Source organism: Belonocnema kinseyi, chromosome 10, assembly GCF_010883055.1.
Source record: "Belonocnema kinseyi isolate 2016_QV_RU_SX_M_011 chromosome 10, B_treatae_v1, whole genome shotgun sequence".
NCBI classification, from domain to species: Eukaryota; Metazoa; Arthropoda; class Insecta; order Hymenoptera; family Cynipidae; genus Belonocnema; species Belonocnema kinseyi.
Window position 1 is genome coordinate 490,471 of NC_046666.1, and position 23,107 is coordinate 513,577.

Below are 23,107 nucleotides of genomic sequence, written 5' to 3' on the forward strand. Positions count from 1 at the left end.
TTTTTTAAGTAAAAGAGATTATTTCTTTTAAAAAATACAATAATAGACTTTCAAAATAAAAGGAGTTAATTTTCAATCAAACAATATAAATATTCGACCAAAAACGATTACTTTTTAACAAAAGACTTTAATTTTCAACAAAATAATGAAATCTTTTACTAAATAGTAGAATTTTAAACCAAAAAGTCGAATTTGGAACCAAAAAAATGATTCATTAAAAATTCCACTCTTGCTTGAAAGTTGAACGAATTTTTTCAAATTTCATTTTTTTTCGTTAAAGATTCATAATTTTAGTTGTAACTTCGTTTTTTTTTTTGTTAAAAAATTCAATTAAAATTCTTTTTTTTTTTTTGTAAAAATGTTTGTTTTTTTTTCAACTGCAAATTCAAAAATTTTGTTGAAAAAGTCAACTGATTAATTGTAAATAAACTTTTTTTTTTATTATTTCATGTTCTCTCTTTTTAAAATTAAATTGTTTTATAAAGAATTAGGCTTTTTGGCTTGAAAATTCAACAAACTTTTTTTTGTTTTTAATTAAAATTTTGTTGTGGAAATATTAACTATAATATTTTTTGATAAACATTAATGTTTTTGTTGGAAATTCAACAATTTGTTTAACATTATTTTTCATTCTTGACTGAAAAATTTTTCTTTATAGAAAATTAATTTTTTGGTAGAAACTTCATATGTTTTTGAATTTTTGGTTAAAAATGCAATTTCATAGTTGAAGATTTATCTATTTTGATTGAAGATTAGACTATTTTATTGAAAATAAAAAAATTTCGTAGAAAATTCAACTATTTGGTACAAAATTACACTTTTTTGTAGAAAATTCGTTTTTATTGCTGTTTTTTTAATTGAAAATTTTTCTTGATAAAAATTCATCTACTTAATTTTTTGGTTAAAAATTTAACTTTTATGTTTTAAAAATACAGACTATTTATCTTTGTTGCTTGAAAATTTAAGCATTTGGTAACGGATTTAACCAAGAGGTAAAAAATTGAATGTACTTGTAGAAAAATCGTTTTTTTTTTTTTTTAATTGAAAATTAGTTCTCAGTGGAAATGTAAATACTCTATTTTTCAGGGTGGCCATTTTAACCAAAGAAATTTTTTCCGGTAATTTTGATTATTGCAATAGTAAATACACTTTTATGCACAAATTAATGTACAACTTTAAAATTGTACCTACTCTTTCTAGTTCCAGTTTTGAGCACCAGGTGGCAAAATGGTAGACCGCCATTTCCATTAGAGTTCAATTTTTTTAATTTCATTGACCATGAAAAGTGTTTGCGAACCGGGAAAAAATCGAAAAATGACCGAGAATTTATTTCCTCGATTAAAACGGCCACCCTAAAATTTCAATAATTTGAAGGAATTTTTAAGATTTTAAAATATTTTTAAAACTTCTCAGGCATTTTCAGGAGCTTCTAATTTAGAGTATTTTTGAGAGTTTTAAAAGATTCCGAAGAATTTTAAAAAAAATTTGGAATCCTACCTGAATTCTTTGGAATTCTCTTGAATTTTTTTAATTCCCTTTAATTTCTCTAAATTTACTCTTTTCTATGTAATTCAATGGATTTTTAAAAGTTTTTTTTTAAGTTTTAATTGAGCCTGAGGCTCAACTGATAAAATGATCAGAGTATTGAAAATATTTTAACATATTTTTTTCAAATTCCTTGGTATTTTAAGAGCTTTAAAAACTTTCAAAGGAGTATAAAGGATTTTATATAATCTAGGTTATTTTAAAAGATTACAAAGAGATTTTTTATTGATTTCAGTAATTTAATAGGTTTTAAAAGAGTTTGAAACACTTGAGGGTATTGTAAAAGATTCTCAGGCATTTTCAAAGTCTTTAAAAAGTTTTAAATCCTTTCAAAAGATATTAAAGGATTCGAAATATTTTAGAAAATTTTAAAAGATTCCCAGCATTTTTTTATTTATTCCAATATTTTTAAGACTTTCACAGACTGAAATATTTTAGTTTTTTTAAAAGATTCCAAGGCTTTTTAAATAGATTAAGACCATTTCAAGGGATTGCCAAGGGTTTTAATAATGTTAAGGGATTTTAATATATTCTAAAGAATTTTTCACAAATGCGGGATTTCCTAGGATTTCGAAGATTTGAAGAGATTTTCAAATATTTTTTGCGTTTCGCTTTTGAATTCTTATTAATTTATCATAAATCCTTTTTAATTCGTTTGAATTTTTCTAAATTCATTCAATTCAATTAAATGTTTCCTTATTTTTTAATTGTTTTTAATTCCTCTCAATGTTTTCGAATTCCTCTAAATTCATTGAAAAAAATTGATCCTGAAAAAGTATCCTAAGGTCCCTATATTTGATCCCACAGGGACTGTGAGGTCTGCTTGAATGTAAAGTTGATCCTCACCCTGTCAATCTTCAATAGGGTTGTTTCCAAAGTCAGATATAATTTTTCCAATAAATGGATCTTATAGTACGTAAAATTCTAATTATAAAAACGCCCATGAAATATTTGTTACATATTGTTTATTATTTTTAATTTAATGTTGAAATATGAATTTTCTATCACGATGTCGATTGGAGGGCCTCTTTGACGTCAAAGGGGTCGGATTTTTCACCAATCACAGCTACCGAAAATAGATATATTTATGGTATGTATAAAGAATTCATTGAAAAAGTACTGAAATGTAGCTGGTTTACTGAACAACCCCTAAATATGTACGATTTTAAAATGTGTTAATAATTGCATTTACTGTTTTCCTTCAACATACTACTTACTCGTAAAAAAACAAATATTAAAACAGGATAACATTTTTTTGTCACTTAATCATGAACAAATAAAGCTATCAAATCAAAATAGTCTAGACGAATTGACAGCAGACAATGGCCTAATCTCCTCATAATGAGTTTCGCATCGTTACATTGATAGCAGCCCCATGCATCGCCCCCACTTTTCTGTTTTCTCACAATCCGGAGGGGAATTGTCGGTTAAACTAATCCAACAGGTGGCGCCACCAACAGTAGGTCTGTCTTTTTCACTGAATTGCATTAAGAAATAGCAAAAATAATTAAAAAATGGATGCTGTTTGCAAATAAACAAAATATATATATGAAAAAATAAGAGTAACTATTACTAATTATTTAAAAATAGGAAAAGTCATAGAAATATGTAGTTTAATATGAATAAAATTTAATTTTAAAATACATTTTGAAAGCAGTTCGAACTTCATACTTTTATGATTTATTTTACTGATATTATTGATTTTATTATTTGTTCTAGTTAAAAAAAAATTTATTGTTAAAATTATTAACGTAGTTAATGAAAAAATTATTTAAAACTTATAAATGATCAGAAGAATTAATAAAAAATATATCACTTATATCCAATATAAATATAATAATAATTAAAATATGTAAGACTACAACTTGGGTTGCATAATATCTTAACAATTTCAAGTTTTGAATGAAATATTTTTAAACAGTAATATTAATTTGAATTAAAATGTTTTCAGGGAATAATTTGGTAAAAAGTCATTGACAAGACTGATAATAATCTCTAATAATTCTCCTAATAATTTTATTTAAAAATTTTAATTTAAAGGAGATTTTTAATTAAATTGTTAATTATATTATTGTAAACCTCATTTCTGAAATAAACAGACTATAATCTATTAAACTCTACAAACAAACGTACTGTATTCACAACGCACAATTCAATTTGAGCCTTCAATTTTTTGCGATTTTGAATTTTTTGTTTTAAATTAAAGATTATTAAATTCTATAGATCTTGACTTTACGAATTTTTGTCTCCTCTATTTTTTTATTAATAATTTTTCCACTCAAAGCATGGAAAAACTAAATTTTTTATATAGCAATTTTTTACGCTTTAATAACTGATCAGGAAAACATTATATTCTCTTGAATAAATATTTAGAAACTCATAGAATACAAATAATGTGCTGATTAATCCATTTATTTGTCATAACCCAATTTTATGAACAAATTGACCAATAATCTTATTATCAGTAAAAAAAATGTTTTGCTAAAAATGCTTCACATTAATGTAGGAATGACATTTAATAACAAAAGTACTTTGAAAGTTTATAATAACCACTGTGATGAACAATTTTTGTGGCAAAATATTAGAATTTGAGATTTTTCAAATTATAATTTCCTTCAATGGCCAGAACGACTTCAGGGAATCCTTAAAATAATAAATGTTTAATAATGTTTGATAAAATATAACAATTAAAATTTTTCTAAACAAATTAGGTAAAGAAGTTCAAAATTTTGCTCCTTTCGCATAGAAATTTTTTTCTGCACTGAAAATGTTTTAAACTGTTGGACGAATGACTGCTAGTCACAAAAATATTTGAGAAGTTAACAATAACCATTGTTATAAATAATTCTTGTGACAAAATATTCAAATGTAAGGTTTTATCAAAAATTTTATTTTCTTCAGTTGCTACAATGGCTTCGGATATTTCTAAAAAATTTATTTTTGATAACATTTAGTAGAATATAACAACTTGCATGTTTAAAAACAATTTACATAAACAGTTTCTAAATGTTGGCTGTTTCACTTGGAAAAAGTCGGGTTTTCAATCTTAATAGATTGAAAATGAATCATAACACTGCATGCTAAGATTCACTCAATACAAAATCTTTTGACAATAACCCACCGACTTGGCCATCAAAGAAAATTTAAATTTGATAAAACCTTAATAACTTAAAACATTTCCAGTGCAAACAAAAAATTTCCATGCCAAAGGGCCAAAATTTCCAATTTGTTTAGAAAAATTTTTATTGTTATATTTTATCTAATATTATTAAATATTTAGTATTTTAAGGAATACCTGAAGTCGTTCTGGCCATTGAAGGAAATTATAATTTAAAAAATCTCAAATTTTAATATTTTGCCAAAATAATTGTTTATCACAGTGGTTATTATAAACTCTTAAATTATTTTTGTTATTAAATGTCATTTGTATAGTAATGTGAAGAATTTTTAGTAAAAACAAAAAAATTTTTATCGATAATAGGACTATTTGTATATATGACGTTCGGTTCAATTTAAGTAAATATATACATTATATTAAATAATATTAAATTCATTTTCTCATTTATCAGACTTGTCATTGACTTTTTACCAAATGATTCCCTCCAAACATTTTAGTTAAAATTACCATTACTTTTTAAAAATATTTCCTTCACAACTCGAAATTGTTAAGATTTTAAAGGTACAAAGATTCTTCACTTTGCAACTGAAGTTGTAGTCTTACATATTTTAATTATTAATATATTTATATTGGATATAAATGATACATTTTTTATTACTTCTTCTAATCATGTATATGTTTTAAATAATTTTCTCATTGAGGAATTAAATATTGTTAATTTTTTCATTAGATCCGTTAGTAATTATAACAATAAATAATTTTTTTAACTAGAACAAATAATCAAATCAATAATATCAGTAAAATAAATCATAGAAATATGAAGTTCGAACTGCTTTCAAAATGTATTTTAAAATTACTCTTATTTTTTCATATACATATTTTTTGTTTATTTGCAAACAGTACCAAGTTTTAAATTATTTTTGGTTTTTCTTAATGCAATTCAATGAAAAAGACAGACCTACTGTTGGTGGCGCCACCTGTTGGATTAGTTTGACCGACATTTCCCCTCCGGATCGTAAGAAAACTACTACCACATACACATACACGGTCGTGGCAGGGGGCTGATTGATAGACAATTATGAAAATCTCTGAGTCACGTGACAGCCACGTGACACCAATTTGAATAAGTGTTTTACTGCCTTAAATTTTTAATAATTTTTTTCGGCTAAACTACACAAAAGAACAAAAAATTATAACGCACCTTCTATTCGGGTAAAAATTATTTTATCTAGAGTCGCGAAACAACCCTATTAAACGCTATTTTTGATGTTTCATAAAATATGAAGAGAAAATTTCTAATTTTTCAGGCCTTTAGAGCAAAAGGCTGCGAACTGCCATCCCAGACGTCTCCAAACTCCCTGATGAGTATCACCACGCACGAAAACTGCGATGAAGAAATTGCAAAAGAGCCCATCCTGCAGAAAGAGAGAGAGGAGAAAATGGAGGAAGCTGAACCCTCGGAAGAAACCGATTCGAGGAAAGAGAAGTCTCAGCTCCATCAGAATGGAAAAAAGAAGAAGAAGAAGCGTCTCTCTCATGAGGAAACTTCTTTAACTGAAGGCAGTGAAGATTCGAAGAAGAGTAAGAAGAAAAGACACGGGAGTGGCACAGAGAGCGATCGTTCTGACTCTCTGAACCCTCCTCCCAAAGTGGAAAAAGACTCGAGAAAGAATCGAAAACGAAAAGGGAATTCGGAGAGTTTGAATCCTGATGGAAATGAGGAGCTGAATGATTCTTCTGCATCCGATTGCGACAAGAAACGAAGAAAGGATAATGAAGCTCCTCCTCCTCCTCCTCCTCCTCCTCCTCCTTCTTCCGAGTCGGAGCCAAGTTGCAAAATTTCGAAAAACCGAAAGACCAGCTTGAGTGAGGGAACCGAGGATTTCAAGCCAGAAGTTGAGGAAGACAAGAGTTGTAGAAATGTAAATACGGAGACGAAAGAGCAGGAGTCTGATTCCGATTTGCCTGCTTCTTCCGAGGTGAAAGTGCAGAAGGGGAAGAAGAAGAAGCGCAAGAGGAATCGGTCGACGCGAAAGGAGGACATTGAGGCTCCAGACACAGGTTTGGAAATTATGGCGAAGCGGGAGTGGAAGCGATTGAGGAATAAGTATCTGGAAATGCAGAGGGCAAAAATGAAGCAGTTGAAGCAGCATTTAAAGAGAGCGGCCTGGAATCAGTGGCAGAATGTGGAGAAAATGGAGAAGGTGGAGAAGATGGAAAAGGTGGAGAAGATGAATATAGAAAAGGAAGAATCCAGTGAAAAGGATCTTAAGGAGGACAAATCTCCTAGGTTTACTTTCGCGCCGGGTTTGATCGTCAAGATTGAGATGGAGTCTCCTTGCAGCGATCCCAAGAACTTTAAGGTAACTATTACATCTTTTTTTTTCATGCAATTATTCTGCAAAAATCTTGAAAAACTTCTGGTGATATCATTTTATGAGAATTTTTTTTATGAAATTTGGAAATATCCAGAGTGGCCGCTGGACTTGGAAATGGGGATTTTTTTCTAACCGGGAAATGAGAGTGCATTTATTTTTGGACCGGGTATTTTACAAATTTTTAGAGAAAAAAAATCATTCGATTTTAACAGTTCTTGAAAAATAATGAGTTGGATTGTTACCTTTTTCATGTATGATATCATTAACAGTCATCACAGAGTGTCAGCTATTCACCTTTTGTCACCGATTTTTAATTTTCTCATCTTTTCTCGCCTTTTTTCAGTTGAAAAAGTACAATTTTATTAAAAATTACAACTTGCGGACCAAATAGAGTTTTTATTATTGCACTTTCCTAATCGACGAATCTTGAACCAAATGATCGAAATTTTCGAACACAAAAAAGATTAAACTTCAATCAGGAAAAGTTGCATTTTCAAACAAAATCTTAAATTTTTAATTCGAAAATATGAATATTTTACAAGACAGTTTAATTTCGAAGCATGGAAGACGAATTTTCAACTAAAAAATATGATTTTTCTACCAAATGAGGATTTTTACTCCAAAAGGATTGATTTTCCATCCAAAAATGCAAGTGTTCAATAAATCAGTTGAATTTTTAATTTAAAAAAATTACTTTTTAAGAAAATATTTGAATTTAGATTAATTTAGATTAATAAGAAAAGTTAATTTTGATCCAGAGAAGATGAATTTTTAACAAAATAATTGAGTTTTTAACCAAATCGCAGAATTTTTAACCAAGAGATGAATTTTTAGTCAAAAGATGATATTTTTTTTGGCAAATAGTTGAATTTTACACCCAAAAAGACGATTTTTTAAGTAAAAGAGAATTTTTAATCCAAAAAAGATCAATTTTCGACAAAAATGTGACTTTTTAACAAAACAGTTGAATTCAGTTTAATTCTGAAACAGAAATTAAATCCTTTTTTTTATTTTTGATAAAAAGAACTAACTTTAAATAAATAAACATTTTTTGAACCAAGAGGTTAATTTTTAACAAAAAAGGTGACTTTTTAAGAACCTAGTTTAATTTTCCATAAAATAAATCAACTTTCAACCAATTTGTAGAATTTTAAACTAAACGCCAAAAATAAAATAATAGACTTTTCAATAAAAATTATTAACGCTCCAATATAAAAGGTGAATTTTCAACAACAACAAAAATAGAACTTTCTACCAAAAGATAAATTTTCAACAAAAAAATATGAATTTTCTACAAAAGTATAAATTTTAGAACAAAAACGATGACTTTTTCAAAAAAATCATTGAATTTTCACAAAAAGTATGTTTTTTAAGTAAAAGAGATTATTTATTAAACAAAAATACAATAATAGACTTTTCAAATAAAAGGAATTAATTTTCAATAAAAAAAGATAAATTTTCAACAAAAAAATAAGAATTTTCTACAAAAGTATAAATTTACGACAAAAATGACGACTTTTTAAAAAAAATTGTTTAATTTTCACAAAAAGTATATTTTTTAATTAAAAAAGATTATTTCTTAATCAAAAATACAATAATAGACTTTCAAAAAAAGGAGTTAATTTTCAACCAAAAAATATGAATTTTAAATTAAAAAAAAATTAATTTTTGACAAAATACTTTAATTTTCAATAAAATAGTTAAAGCCTAAAGTAAATAGTAGAATTTGTAACTAAAAAGTAGAATTTTGAACCAAAAAATGGTTCATTTAAAATTCCACTCCTTTGTTGAAAGTTGAACGAAATTTGTTTAATTTCATTTTTTTTCGTTTAAGATTCATAATTTTAGTTGAAAGTTCGTTTGTTTTTGGTTAAAAAATGGAATAAAAAATTCTTGTTGTTGTAAACAATTTTTTTTTAACTGCAAATTCAAATATTTTGTTAAAAAAGTCAACTGATCAATTGTAAATAAACTATTTTGTTGTTATTTTATTTTCTCGCTTTTTAAAATTAAATTGTTTTATAAAGAATTAGGCTTTTTGGCTTGAAAATTCAACAAATTGGTATAAGATTAAACTGTTTGTAGAAAATTCGATTTTCTTTTTATTGAAAATTCATGCTGAATGAAAATTTATCTACTCCATTTTTGTTCAAAAATTCAAAATGTTGGTTAAAAAATTATTTTTTTATTGTTGTTGAAAATTCATCTTTTTTACGTAGAAAATCAAAATTTTTTTGTTAAAAATAAATTCATGTTGAAAATATATACATTTTGTCAAATCTAACTGTTTTTTATTTTTAATAAAAATTTTGTTGCGGAAATATCTATTATCACTATAACATTTTTTGATAAATATTCATCTTTTTTGTTGAAAACTCAACAATTTGCTCAACATTATTTTTCATTCTTGACTGAAAAATTTTTCTTGGTAGAAAATTCATTTTTTGGTCGAAATTTTTCTTCTCTTTTTGGTTAAAAATGCAACAGATTAGTTGAAGATTTACCTATTTTGTTTTAGGTTTAAACTATTTTGTTGAAAATTAAAAAAATTGGTATAAAATTTAACTTTTTCGTAAAAAAATTCGTTTTTATTGTTGTTGTTTTGATTGAAATTTAATTTTTCTCAATAGATATTCGTCTGCCTAATTTTTTGGTAAAAAATTGAATTTTTATGGTTTAAAAATGCAGACTATTCATTTTTTTAGCTTGAAAATTCAACAATTTGGCAACGGATTTAACTATGTGGTAAGAAATTGAATGGTTTTGTAAACAAAATAGTTTTAATTTTTTTAAATGGAAAATCAGTTCTCAGTGGAAAGGTAAATACTCCATTTTTCAGGGTGGCCGTTTTAATCGAAGAAAAAAATTCCCACTCATCTCCCGATTTACAACAAATTACAACTTGTTTCTTTATCTTATTTAACATTTGTTTATCACTTATTTGCAACCTATTTTTGAAAAAAATGTCACCTTTTTTGACGACAATAGGTACTGTGATTACTGAAATTCAGTTTAGAATGCGTAATTCAACAACATTTTATTTTAAAAAGTTTTCCATTGTAGACTTTTATTTTTGAGGGCACATTTTTATTTTAAATAACTTTAAAATGCTGTCTTGAAGACTTGAACAATTCAAAATTAAAAGCGTTTGAAGTTCAGGGTGACCGCTGGACCGGGAACCCAGGAAAACCGGGAAATGACTGGGAATTTTTTGAGACCGGAAAAAACCGGGAAATGAGAGTGGACTTATTTTTGGACCGGGAATTTTACAAATTTTTAGAAGAAAATTCTGTCCAAGTTCGATTTCAAAAGTTTAATTTATTAATTTTAAGAATTCGAAAATGCAGCCCTGAAGACTTAAACAAGTAAAAAATAAAAGCGTCTTGAAGTTGAAAATTTTGGATAACAACCGTTTTTATTTCATCAACGGTAAATAAAATATTTTCAAAATCGATCTGTTCTGTAGGTATTGAAAAGTGAATAATAATTGATTCGGCAAAAAGATTCAGAAACCGTTAAAAATAACTTTATACTAATGTATTCTTAATTAAAGGATTTTATTAAATTTGAAATATTGTTTCTGTCTAAGATATTTCATTTTTAACACAATCAATTAAAATTTTTTAATTAAGGCAGGATAATTATTTAATATTTAGCAACATTTGACTGTTTATTTAAGAGGATTAAATTAAAACCAAATATTTAAAATTATACAAATTGAAACTGAATTATTTGACATGGAAAACCTTAAATCGTTAAAATTTCAAAGAAGTTTTAAACTCTGAATGTTACAGTTTTAATTTTCAAAAGAATTTTTATTTGTAAGTGAAATTGTTAATTTTTGATACATAAATAACAATTGAACACTTATAATTTTTAGAAATGATTGGAGTAATGTTAAGAAATATTTAGCAATTTTGAAAAGATTCAAGATTAATTTAAAACATTAAAAATTATTTGAAATAAATTAACGAAGTATTTATACCGACAAAATTCGGCTATTTGTACTGAAATTTCTGTGCAAATAGCAGCGGTTTAATTTAAAAAAAAATATAAATTTTTGCGTATTTAAAAGAAAAATAAAAGCTTTTTAAGTAGGTCCTCAAAAGAATCAAAAAACATTTTCTTGAGATTCCTAGGAAAATTAAAAATGATTTTTCATTTTAAAAAATTATTTTAAGCGAACATTTCAAAATATTTTAAACGATTTCCAAAATTGTCAAAAAAGAATCTGGAATATTTCAAGGAATTTTTTTTAATTTGCAGGATTTTCTAAAATCCGTAGGAAAAATTCGAATCATTTTAGCAGATATTTAGAAGTTTAGAAAAAATTTGAAATATAATTTTAAATTTGAAAAATGTAAAACGTTTTTTAGATTTCTACAGATTTTGAAATACAATTTTGAAACTCTTCAAGCGTGTTTAAACTATTTAAGAAGTGTTCAGTTAAAAAAATTAATTATGATAATATTAGAGTTCATTGATTGATTCTTTAATTTATAGGGCATTGGAAATTATAATGTAGATATATATTTTTAGAATTGAATCTGAATCTTTGAACTCTACATAATTTATGAAAGTACTTCCATTTTATATATTTTTATTTTTATCGAACATTTGAGTAAATAAATTTTGATTTGAAAAACTTTTAAGTTCAATTTTAAGAGTTTAAAACTGAAGAGTTCCATTTTGAGTGCTTAAAATTTTAGTTTATTTTTACTTGCTGCAAATAGAACAACGTTTAGCTTCAAAATTCGAATTTGTTAAGTTTTATTGACCATGAAAAATGTTTGCGAACCGGGAAATGACCGGGGATTTTTATCGTCGATTAAAACGGCCACCCTGAAGTCGAACATTTTGAGTAAAACACATTTTTATGTGATAAATAAATGCAAAATTTAAAAATTAATTTTAAAAACAGTTTCTATTTGAAATTCTTAGTCATTGAAAAAATGTAAACGCCGGGTTAAAACTTTATAAACTATTTCGAACATAAAAATAGTTCGATAATAATACTCGTATATTCAGTCTAAAATATTCATTTTTTATTCCATTTGATTTCAAGTTTTTTAATTGAGAAAAAGCTCAATTATTGGATATTTAGCAATATTTTATTACTGTTTATTTAAGACTTGTAAATGAAAAACAAATATTTAAAAGTATACAATTTGAAACTGAATTTGTTGGCATAGAAGGCCTTGATCATTAAAATTTCAAAGTCCCTTTAAACTGTAAACATTACAATTTTAATTGTTGTACTTGAAAAATATTTTAATTTATAAATAAGTCTTTAAAAGATTCAAAATTATCATGCGAATTTAAAAAAAAAAAATGCCTAGAAATCTTCCAGATTCTAGTTTATCAATCTTTGAAAACCTTTTTAAATAATCTCTTTGAATAATTTTTCAAAATGAAACATTGTTTTCAATTTTCCATGGAATCTTAAGAAAATGTTTTTATTCCTATAATGCCTTTCGTAATTCTTGAAAAGCTTCTAAATGTTTTGTTTGATATCTGCAACAATCTATTTTTTTTTTAAATTAAGCTATCATTTCAAGTTTGTAAATAATTTAAAATATTTACAAAACTTTTAAATATCTTTTAAAATCATTTAAATTTCTTCTACAAATAATAAATGTTTAATGGTTATTTATACATCAAAAATTTTAAGGAAAATGTTTGAAAATTTGCAGGATTTCCTAAAAAATGTTGGAAAAATTCAATTAATTTTAAAAGATATTTAGGAATTCTGAACAAATTTCATAAATAATTTTAAATTTGAAAAAATTTAAAATAAATTCTAGATTTTGAAATAAAATGTTCAGGCGTTTTAAGGATGATCAAACTATTTAAAATAAAAATAACTTTTAATTGTAATTTTATATTAATCTTTTTTGTTTGAGAATCCGGCTTTATTGGTAGAAAACAAATATTTTTTGTTTAAATTTCCCGTGTAGATTAAAACTAACTGCTTGGTTGAAAATTAATGTTTTTATTGAAAATTCATCTCTGGTTGAAAATTCCACTTTTTTTATGAAAAGATATTTTTTTTTATTGATAATGTGCTTTTTTATTTAAAAAATCAACTTTTTATTTGAAAAATCATGTAAACATTTTGTTAAAAAATCTTCGTTTCTGATCGAAAGCTCCACTGGATTTTGAAAATTAAGTTTTTTGTTAAAAATTCATCTCTGTGGTTGACAATTCAACTCTTTTATTTCTTTTTTTGTGACTAAAATTTATAGTTTCTGTTACGAATTCATCTTTCTATTTAAAATTTAATTATTTTTTTCAGATTACTTTTTTTTTTGAAATATCAATTACTATATATTTTTCGTTGCGAATTCATCTTTTAGTTGAGAATTTGTTTAGTTTGTTGAGATTTTTCTTTTTTGTGAGTAAAATATCAATTATTATATTTTTTGTTATAAATTCAACTTTTTTTTGAAAGTTTAACTATTTGATTGAGATTTTCTTTGTATGATATATCAATTATTATATTTTTCGTTACGAATTCATTTTTTGATTAAAAGTTTAATTATTTTGTTGAGATTTCTTTTCTTTTTTTTATAAAATATCAATTATTATATTTTCCGTTACGAATTCATCTTTTTGTTTAAAATTTAATTGTTTTCTTGAGATTACTTTTTTTTCGTATCAAATATCAATTATTATATTTTCCGTTACCAATTTATCTTTTTGTTAAAAGTTTATTTTTTTTCTTGTGATTTCTTTTTTTATATATAAAATATCAATTATTATAATTTCCGTTACGAACTCATATTTTTTATACAAAATTAATTACTTTGTTGAGATTTATTTTTTTCGTTAGAAATATCAATTACTATATATTTTTCGTTGCGAATTCATGTTTATGTTGAAAATTTAATTATTTTGTTGAGATCACTTTTTTTGTTTGAAATATCAATTATGATATTTTTCGTTGTGAATTTATCTTTTTGTTGAGATTTTTCGTTTTTTTTGTGAGTAAAATATCAATTATTATATTTTCCGTTACGAATTCATCTATTTGTTGAAAATTCATCTATTTTGTTGGAATTTTTTTTGTATGATATATCAATTACTATATTTTCCGTTACGAATTCTTCTTTTTATTAAAAAATTAATTATTTTGTTGAGATTTCTTTTTTTTTTATATAAAATATCAAGTATTATATTTTTCGTTACGAATTCACCTTTTTGTTGAAAACTTAATTAATTTATTGAGATTTCTTTTTTTTTTTGTATGAAATGTCAATTATTATATTTTTCGTTACTAGTTAATCTTTTTGTTCAAAATTAAATTATTTTTGGTTCAAGTTTAATATTTGTTGTTTCGAAATTCGACTATTTTGTTGAAAATTAAAGTATTTTATTAAAATGTTATCCGTTTTGCTCGAAACCTTAACTATTTTGTTGTTCATTCATCCATTTGAGAAAAATTCATCCTTTTGGATTAAAAATTAATTTCTTTTCGTTAAAAATTAAACTGTATTGTGAAAAATTGAATTATTTAGTTAAAATGGCAACTGGTTTTAGTTGAAGTTTAATCTTTTTTGTTTAAAAATTCGATCATTTGCTTCAAAATTCACCTCTGTAGATTGAAATTTCAACAGTTTGGTTAAAAATGCAACTATCTTGTTGAAAATTTAATTACTTTGTTGCAAAGTAATCTGCTTTATTATCAAGTCATTTTTTGGCTCGAAAATTCAACTAATTTGTTGAAAATTCGTCCTTTTGTATTGTAAATTTATCGATTATCGTAGAAAATTCGAATTTTTTATTGAAATAAGTAAATTGTCACATTTTAAATTTTAATTTGAGATTGTTCTATTCAATTTATAAAATATTCTAATGTGAAGAAAAATAAGAAATTAAAATTCTGATCTTTGAATATTAATGTTCAAGGAAAATTAAAATTTGGTGAGAAAGAAGGCAGAGAAAAGTCTGTTTCTTGATTTTTCACTGCGATAAAATAAAAAATCATCAAAATACGCTTTTTTTACAATAAAATCAAATTTCTGGGCGTATATGAGAAAATTCGCATATTTGAATTTTTTTATTTCCACTAGATGAAAATTTCTAAAATGTTTCGTGAAAAGTATTTTTTCACTGTAAAGAAATGTACCTGCAAATTTTGTTTATCTTGAAAATGTCCTGGAATTGTTATTTTTTAAGAAACGCTAGACAGCCTTTTTTTTGTCTTGAATTTTCAGATGGAACTAAAGGGAAGCAGTTCTAACAGTAGTGTAAAATATGTGGATGTTAGCGAAGGTTCAAATATTGCATTTGTAAGATGCGATTCTGCCGAATCCGCAAAGTTATTGGCGCAGAAGGCAACTGAAGAGAGAACAATGATTATTCTGGACGGTAAGATTAGTCAATAATCAATTAATTATTTTTAATTCGCAAATTAAATCTAGGCCTTGAGCCCTTAATATTCCTAGAAGTATTATGGACTCATTATTGCACTGTCAGGCCTCGGACTCACTTTAGAGATCAAAAATAGTGTAAATAGTGTTATTTTTTATACTGTAAATTATCAATATTCCTATTTATTTATCGCAGGCCTCAGCATTTTATTTTTTTATTTTTTCACTCAAATGCGAAAAGTCTACTATTCCTTTTTTCGTTAATAATTCATATTTTTTTATTTTAAGATTTTATCAGTTGGTTCGAAATTTTATTATTTTGTTGGAAATTCAATAATTATGGTAAGTCATATTTCTTGGTTACAAATTCCACAATTTGATTAAAATTTTGTTTTTTATGGACTTTTTTTTATTGAAAATCTCTTTCTGTGGAAATTTAATCTTTTTGGCTAAAAATGCAACTGCCTTACTAAAGATTAATCTTTTTCGGTAAAAAAATGAAATTTGTTCTTGAAAATTCACATTTTTGGGTATAAATTCAACTGTTTCGTAGAAAATTCGTATTTTCGGCTGGTAAATTAAACAATTTCGTTAAAAATTGATGTATCTTGTTAAACATTCATCTTTTTTAGTAGAAAATCAATTTTTTGTATAAAAATGAAACCGTTTGGTTAAAATTTAATCTGTTTTATTTAAGTATTCAAGTACTTTTTGAAAATTTGTCCTTGTTATTTGATCAAATTTCTAATTTTCCAGTTTTTCGAAGAAAAAAAATCAATTTTTTGCTCATATTTAAGATTTTTTTCATTGTAAATATTAAATTTGAGCAAAAGAACTTTTTGAAGGGAGTATCAGAGAATAATTGTAAATTTTCGTCAAATATATATTTTTTAACATTCAACTGATTGGTTGAAAATTAAATTATTTCTTTGAAAATTTACATTTTTGGTTGAAAATTAAACTCTTTGCTAAAAAAAAATATCACATTTTGGCTAAAAATTCATCTTTTAGTTAAAAATTCTACTATTCGGTTTAAAATGCAACTGTTTTGTTAGAAAGACATCTTCTTTGGGTCAAAATTGATCATTTTTGATTGAAAGATAATTATTTTTATTTGAAAAAAAAATTATATTTTTATTTTAGAATTAATAAAAATTGAACTATTTTTTAAAAAAGTAATCCTTTTTTAAATCAAAATTTCAACTGATTTATTGCACAATTGTATTTTTGGATAGAAAATCCATCCTTTTGGTGTAATAAAAACCCTCATTTGTTAGAAAAGTCATATTTTTAGTTGAAAATTCGTCTTCTCTGCTTCAAAATTAAACTGGTTTGTAAAATATTCACATTTTCAAGTTAAAATTAAAAATTCAACTATTTTGTTAAAAAGTCATATTTTTAGTCGAAAATTCAATGTTTTTGGATTGAAAATAGACTTTCAGTAAAAAAAAAAATGGGCTTTTTGAGTGGAAAATTCAACTATTTGCTAAAAAATAAAAATATATCACATTTTGGCTAAAAATTCATCTTTTAGTTAAAAATTCTACTGTTCGGTTTAAAATGCAACTGTTTTGTTAAAAAGACATCTTGTTTGGGTCAAAATTGATAATTTTTGATTGAAAGATAATTATTTTTATTTGAAAAAAAGATTATATTTTTATTTTAGAATTAATAAAAATTGAACTATTTTTTAAAAAAGTAATCTTTTTTTAAATCAAAATTTCAACTGATTTATTGAACAATTGTATTTTTGGATAGAATATCCATCCTTTTGGTGTAATAAAAACCCTCATTTGTTAGAAAAGTAATATTTTTAGTTGAAAATTCGTCTTCTCTGCTTCAAAATTAAACTGGTTTGTAAAATATTCACATTTTCAAGTTAAAAATCAAAAATTCAACTATTTTGTTAAAAAGTTATATTTTTTATTGAAAATTCATTGTTTTTGGATTGAAAATAGACTTTCAGTAAAAAAAATGGTCTTTTTGAGTGGAAAATTCAACTATTTGCTAAAAAATAAAAAAATATCACCTTTTGGCAAAAAATTAATCTTTTAGTTAAAAATTCTACTATTCGGCTTAAAATTCAACTGTTTTGTTAAGAAGACATTTTGTTTGGGTCAAAATTGATCATTTTTGATTGAAAGATAATTATTTTTATTTGAAAAAAAAATTATATTTTTATTTTAGAATTAATCTAAATTCAACTATTTTCATAAAAAGTAATCTTTTTTATCAAAATTTCAACTGATTTCTTGAACATTTGTATTTTTGGATAGAAAATCTATCGTGTTGGTGTAAAAATCCTCATTTCTTAGAAAAGTCAAATTTTTAAATTGAATTTTCGTCTTCCTTGCTTCAAAATTAAAGTGGCTTGTAAAATATTCATCTTTTCAAATTGACACGATTGTGATGACTGGAATTTTCGTCCGGTTACTAAATGGCGCTAAATTTTGTGAAATTATTTTCAGGCGAGGAGGAAAAAGCTTACTGGGGCAAAATGGCGCAGGACAGACAAGAAAAAATAGGAAACAATATGAGGGTCAAGCAGAGAGGGAGAGACAAACTGTTGAAGAGGGCGGAAAAGGAACTTGGAAAGCATATCAAATTTGACCAAGTTTAACCAAATCAAATCAAATCTTCTCTTCTTTTTCTTCTTTTAAGTGGAAAAGTCATCATTTATTTTATTATACATTTCTATCTTAACTTACAGTGCTCCATTTCTATTGTCGACGGTTATAAATCGGTTTGAAATCAATATCTCTTTCAAACTCTCTTCAATTTCACAATTAGCTCTTTTCTCTACACAATCTTGTGTAATGTACAATAATTAAATTGATTCTCTGAAAAACATGTCTTTTTTTCTTCTTCCAAGATCTTGATCAAGTTTTGTTGGCGCATTAGAAATAATGCTTGTTTTGATTTGAGAAGGTTAAAAAGTAGAGTTTTCATTGATAAAATTTTAGAAATTTCTCCGAGTTTTCTGATGCAGTTATGATAAAGGTAAAAAAAAAAAAAGGATATATGTCTGTACATTTGTATTTATTGTTTCCTTCACCAGCGGCCTCTGCCGCCGCCGAATCCACCACCTCCGCCTCCACTTCCGCCTCGTCCCCTGAAGCCACCACCGCCTCCGTTTCCGCCTCGGCCTCTGAATCCACCTCCGCCACCGCCCCTTCCGCCACCCCCACCACGCCCAAAGGAGCCTCCTCTTCCTCCTCTGCCGCCAAATCCTCGACCTCCGCCGCCCCCTCTTCCTCCTCCTCCTCGACCACCTCCGCGTTTTTGGACTGAACCCGGTGCTTTAGGGAGGAACCTTTGAAGAGGTAAGAGCTTTCCTGGATCGATGAACAACTGAAATCAAGGAATGATTGTCTTTGTATTTCCCCCACATTTGTGCGCATGCCTTTTAAAATCAAAGGTCAACAAATGGACAAATCTAATTTTGGCTATTGTGAATTCTCTTTTGTTAAAGCTCTTTCGGCCTTAACGAAGACACACGTTTTTTTATTTTATTTAAACATACGTTTTTTCATTACCTTGTTTTGAAAATAAAAAAAGTGCACATCACATAAAAAAAAAAACAATTTTGTTATTAAACTTTTTAATGCAATTGTATCGTTTATTTTCAATTTTACTTTTTACGATTTAAACCAAAAATACGGATCCTGGTGTAAAGTGGCTCGAAGAAAACTTGTAGATATAATTTAGGTCCAATATATATATATATTTTTAAATTTTGAATGTAATTTTATAACAAAAGTTGATTACAAATTTGTACATCTTTTTTTAATGCACAATTTTCGTTCATTTGTGTATTTTCGTACCTTACATCACTTTTCCAAAGATTTTATTTATTGGGTGAACAAATTTGGTCTTTTTATTTTTTTCTTAGCTTGTGTCGTTTGTCTAAAAATTTAATTCTTCTATTTTAATTCTGTTTTTTACGGATAAATATAAAATTACGCGACCTATCAAAAAGTGAATTATAAGCAATTTGTAGATATTTTTTGGGTGCGCTATTTTTATCCATTCATATTTTTCGTATTTTGCATAGTTTGACCGCAAAATGCAATTTTATATTTTTCATTATTTTTTTGTGCTGTCAAAATTTGAATTTTCAATTTTTAAAGAAAATTCAAAAAGTTGTTACGATAATCTTGTAGGGTATTTAAACTTCAACGTTTTTCTTGAAGCAGCACTCTAATTGAGAGCAATTTTTATTTTTATTATTATTTGTTATTCATTTACAGGGTGGCCGATGGACCCGGAAACCGGGAATTTTACAAATTTATAGAGAAAATAAATCTATTCAAGTTATATTTTTAGTTTTGAAATATAATTAGTTGAATTTTTATGTTTTTTAAATATGATATCATTTAGCAGGGTAGTCGCTAGAACGGAAAACCGGGAAATGATCGGGAATTTGACGACACCAGAAAAACCAGAAAATGAGAGTGAATTTATTTTTGACCGGGAATTTTACAAAGTTTTAGAAAAAAAAAATCTGTCCAAGTTTTATTTCAACCGTTTTTTAAATAATTAGATAAAGATTTTCCACTTTAGATTTTTCATTATTAGGCGTACATTTTAATTTAAAGAATTTTTAAATGCAGTTTAAAAGACTTAAACAATTAAAAATTATAAGCGAATAAAATCGAAGACTTTTGGTATAAAAAAAATTTTATTTAATTGATTTTACGAGACGATTTGGAATCAGTTCAAAAATTTAGAATTTCCAGATTTTAACGCTTAAAATTAATTTGTTTCAATTCAAAAGTCTCAGTCATTAAAAAAATGTAAACGCCCGATTGAATCTTTATAAACTATTATCAACTTAAATATAAATTCGTAATTAAAAGATTTTTTTAAATTAAAAATATTGTTTCAGTCTAAATTATTAAATTTGAAATCCATTTAATTTTAAAAATTTTAATGAAGAAAAAGAATAATTATTTAATATTTAGCAATATTTTACTTTTTGAAACTAAATACTTAAAAGAAAACAATTTGCAAGTGCTTTTAAAATTTGAACCTTACTATCTTAATTTTTTTATTTAAAAAAAAATGTATTTTGTAAGTGCTATTGTTGAATTTTAAGACATAAATAACAATTTAACATTTATTATCTGTAGAAAAAATTTGAAATGATTTGAAATAATGTAAACGAAGTGCATGTATCGACAAAATTCCGATATTTGTACCGAAATTTCGGTTTAAATAGACCAAGACCTAATTTGAAACAAAATATAGGTGGATATTTTCAGATTTCAAACAAGAAATTTAAAAGCTTTTCAAGAATTGTGAAAGGTTTCAAAAGAATAAAAACATTTTCATAAGATTCCTAGGAAAATTGAAAATTATTTTTCATTTTGAACAATTATTTAAAGAGAATATTTAAAAAGATCTTAAAAGATTTACAAAATTTTCAAACGAGAATCTGCAATATTTTAAAGAAATTGTTTTAAATTTTCAGGATTTTCTCAAAATTGTAGGAAAAGTTCGATAAATATGTTTTAAAATGAATCGAATTTTTCCTACCATTTTTAGAAAATGTCCTTAAAATTTTCCAGATTATTTTTTGATAATTTCGAATATTTATTTAAATATTCTCTTAAAATAATTTTTCAAAATGAAAAATCATTTTCAATTTTCCTAGGTATATTAAGAAAATGTTTTTATTCTTTTGAAGCCTTTAACAAGTCTTGAAAAGCTTCTCAATTTTTTATTTGATATCTGCAAAAATCTACTTTTTTAAAAATTGGGTTTAAATATGATTTGAAATCATTTTAAATCTTAAATTGTTTCCGAATCTTTTAATTTGAATAATAAGCAGGATTTTCTAAAAATTGTTTTAAAAAATGCGATTCATTTTAAAAGATATTTAAAAGTTCGAAAAAAATTTCAAAAATATTTTTAAATTTGAAAAAGATTTAAAACAACTAATCTAGATTTCTCACGATTTTGAAATAAAATTGTAAAGCTTTTCATTCCCTGATTGTTTAATTTAAAACAGCGAAAATTATGACGTAGATTTATATTTTTGGAATTCAATGTGAATCTCTTGAACTCTATAATTTATAAATTTTAAAAATTCTAAATTTTGCTATTTATCTAGCTTTTATTTAAAATTGTTCAGTTGAAAAGTTTTAGCACTTTCCATTTTATATGTGTAAATTATTGAGCCTTTGAATACACCATTTTTTAATTGAAAAACTTTTAAGCTTCAATTATAAAAGTTTAAAAACGAACACAAAAGATTGCATAAAAAAAGACTAATGACAGCTTACACAAATATTTCAAAGAACTTTATAAAGATTTGAAGGATTTTAAATATTTTAGAAAAATTTAAAAAGGCGCCAAAATATTTTAAATAAATGACAAAATTTCACAAAGATTTTAAGAATTTCCAAGACTACTTATGTTCGCAAAAAATTAAAAATTTCATCAGGGCGGCCATTTTAATCGAAGAAGGAAAATTCCCGGTTATTTCCCGGTTCGTAAAACGTTTTTCAGGGTCAAAAAATTAAAAATTTAGAAATAAAAAGCTACAAAATTTTCCATTTTAAATATTACAAAATAAACTACAAATAAAAGCACTCCAAGTGCAACTCTTGAATTTTGAAGTTTAAAAGTTTTTAAATTTTTATATTCATATGTTGAAAAATGTATACGTATAAAATGGAAGTTAGGTACTAACACTTTTCAATTAAATAATTTTAAATGAGATTCAGGCAAACGAAAAAATTTAGAATTTCAAACATTTATAAATTATATTCTCTTAAACAAGTTTAAGCTAAAAAACTTAAAAATAGAAAAATAAAAATTTTTTAACTGAACACTTCTTAAATTATTTTAATTTGAAATAGTTTAAACATCATTGAAAAGATTCCAAATTTGGAGAAATCTAGCAGTTCGAAAATTTTTTTAATTAAAAAATGTTTACAAATTTTTTAAATTAAAAATTGTTTACAAATTTTTTTAAGAACTTCTAAATATCTTTTAAAATGAATCGCATTTTCCTACAATTTGTAGAAAATCCTGCTTATTATTTGTTGAAAAAAGTTTGAGTCTTTTTAAGTTTTCAAAAGATTAAAAATTAATTTAAAGTTTGAAATTATTTCAAATAATTTAATCGAGATGTATGTACCGACAAAATTCTGCCATTTGAACCAAAATTTCGGTGCAAATTGGCACAGTCTAATTTTTGTTTAAATGTAAATTTTCGTACATTTAAATAAAAAATTGAGAAACTTTTTAATAATTGTGAAAGGCTTCAAAAGAACAAAAACATTTTCTTAAGATTCTCAGGAAAATTGAAAATGATTTTTCATTTTGAGTAATTATTTTAAGAGAATATTTTAAAAGATTTCTAAAATTCTCAAAGGAGAATTTAGAATATTTTTAAAAAATCTTTTAAAAATTGCAGAATCTTCTAAAAATGATCGGAAAAATTCGATTTCTTTTAAAAGATATTTCTCAAATTTTTCCTACAATTTTTAGAAAATTGTTAAACAAAATTTCTTTTGAGAATTTTGACAATATTTGAAATATTCTTTTAAAATAATTATTAAACATGAAAAATCATTTTCAATTTTTTTTTTAATTTAAATTTTTCTCAACTTAAAAGTTCTTAAATTAGAATTCAAATTATTTTTATTTTAAATAGTTTAAGCATCTTTGAAAAACTTTAAAAT

The 23,107-nt window shown here is 24.9% G+C and overlaps 2 protein-coding genes across 2 annotated transcripts in view; one reads left to right on the forward strand and one right to left on the reverse strand.

Moving 5' to 3' along the window:
* LOC117181579 (la-related protein 7-like) overlaps positions 1–18,258 on the forward strand; it is a 39,467-nt gene extending 21,209 nt beyond the window's left edge. Inside the window, exons 4-6 of the mRNA XM_033374418.1 lie at positions 5,971–7,026; positions 15,258–15,411; positions 17,882–18,258. Of these exons, the coding sequence (XP_033230309.1) occupies positions 5,971–7,026; positions 15,258–15,411; positions 17,882–18,033 (1,362 nt within the window). The 3' untranslated portion in view covers positions 18,034–18,258. The remainder of the gene's footprint in view (positions 1–5,970; positions 7,027–15,257; positions 15,412–17,881) is intronic.
* LOC117181581 (probable H/ACA ribonucleoprotein complex subunit 1) overlaps positions 18,232–23,107 on the reverse strand; it is a 13,992-nt gene continuing 9,116 nt past the window's right edge. The window contains exon 4 of the mRNA XM_033374419.1: positions 18,232–18,764. Within this exon, the coding sequence (XP_033230310.1) occupies positions 18,465–18,764 (300 nt within the window). The 3' untranslated portion in view covers positions 18,232–18,464. The remainder of the gene's footprint in view (positions 18,765–23,107) is intronic.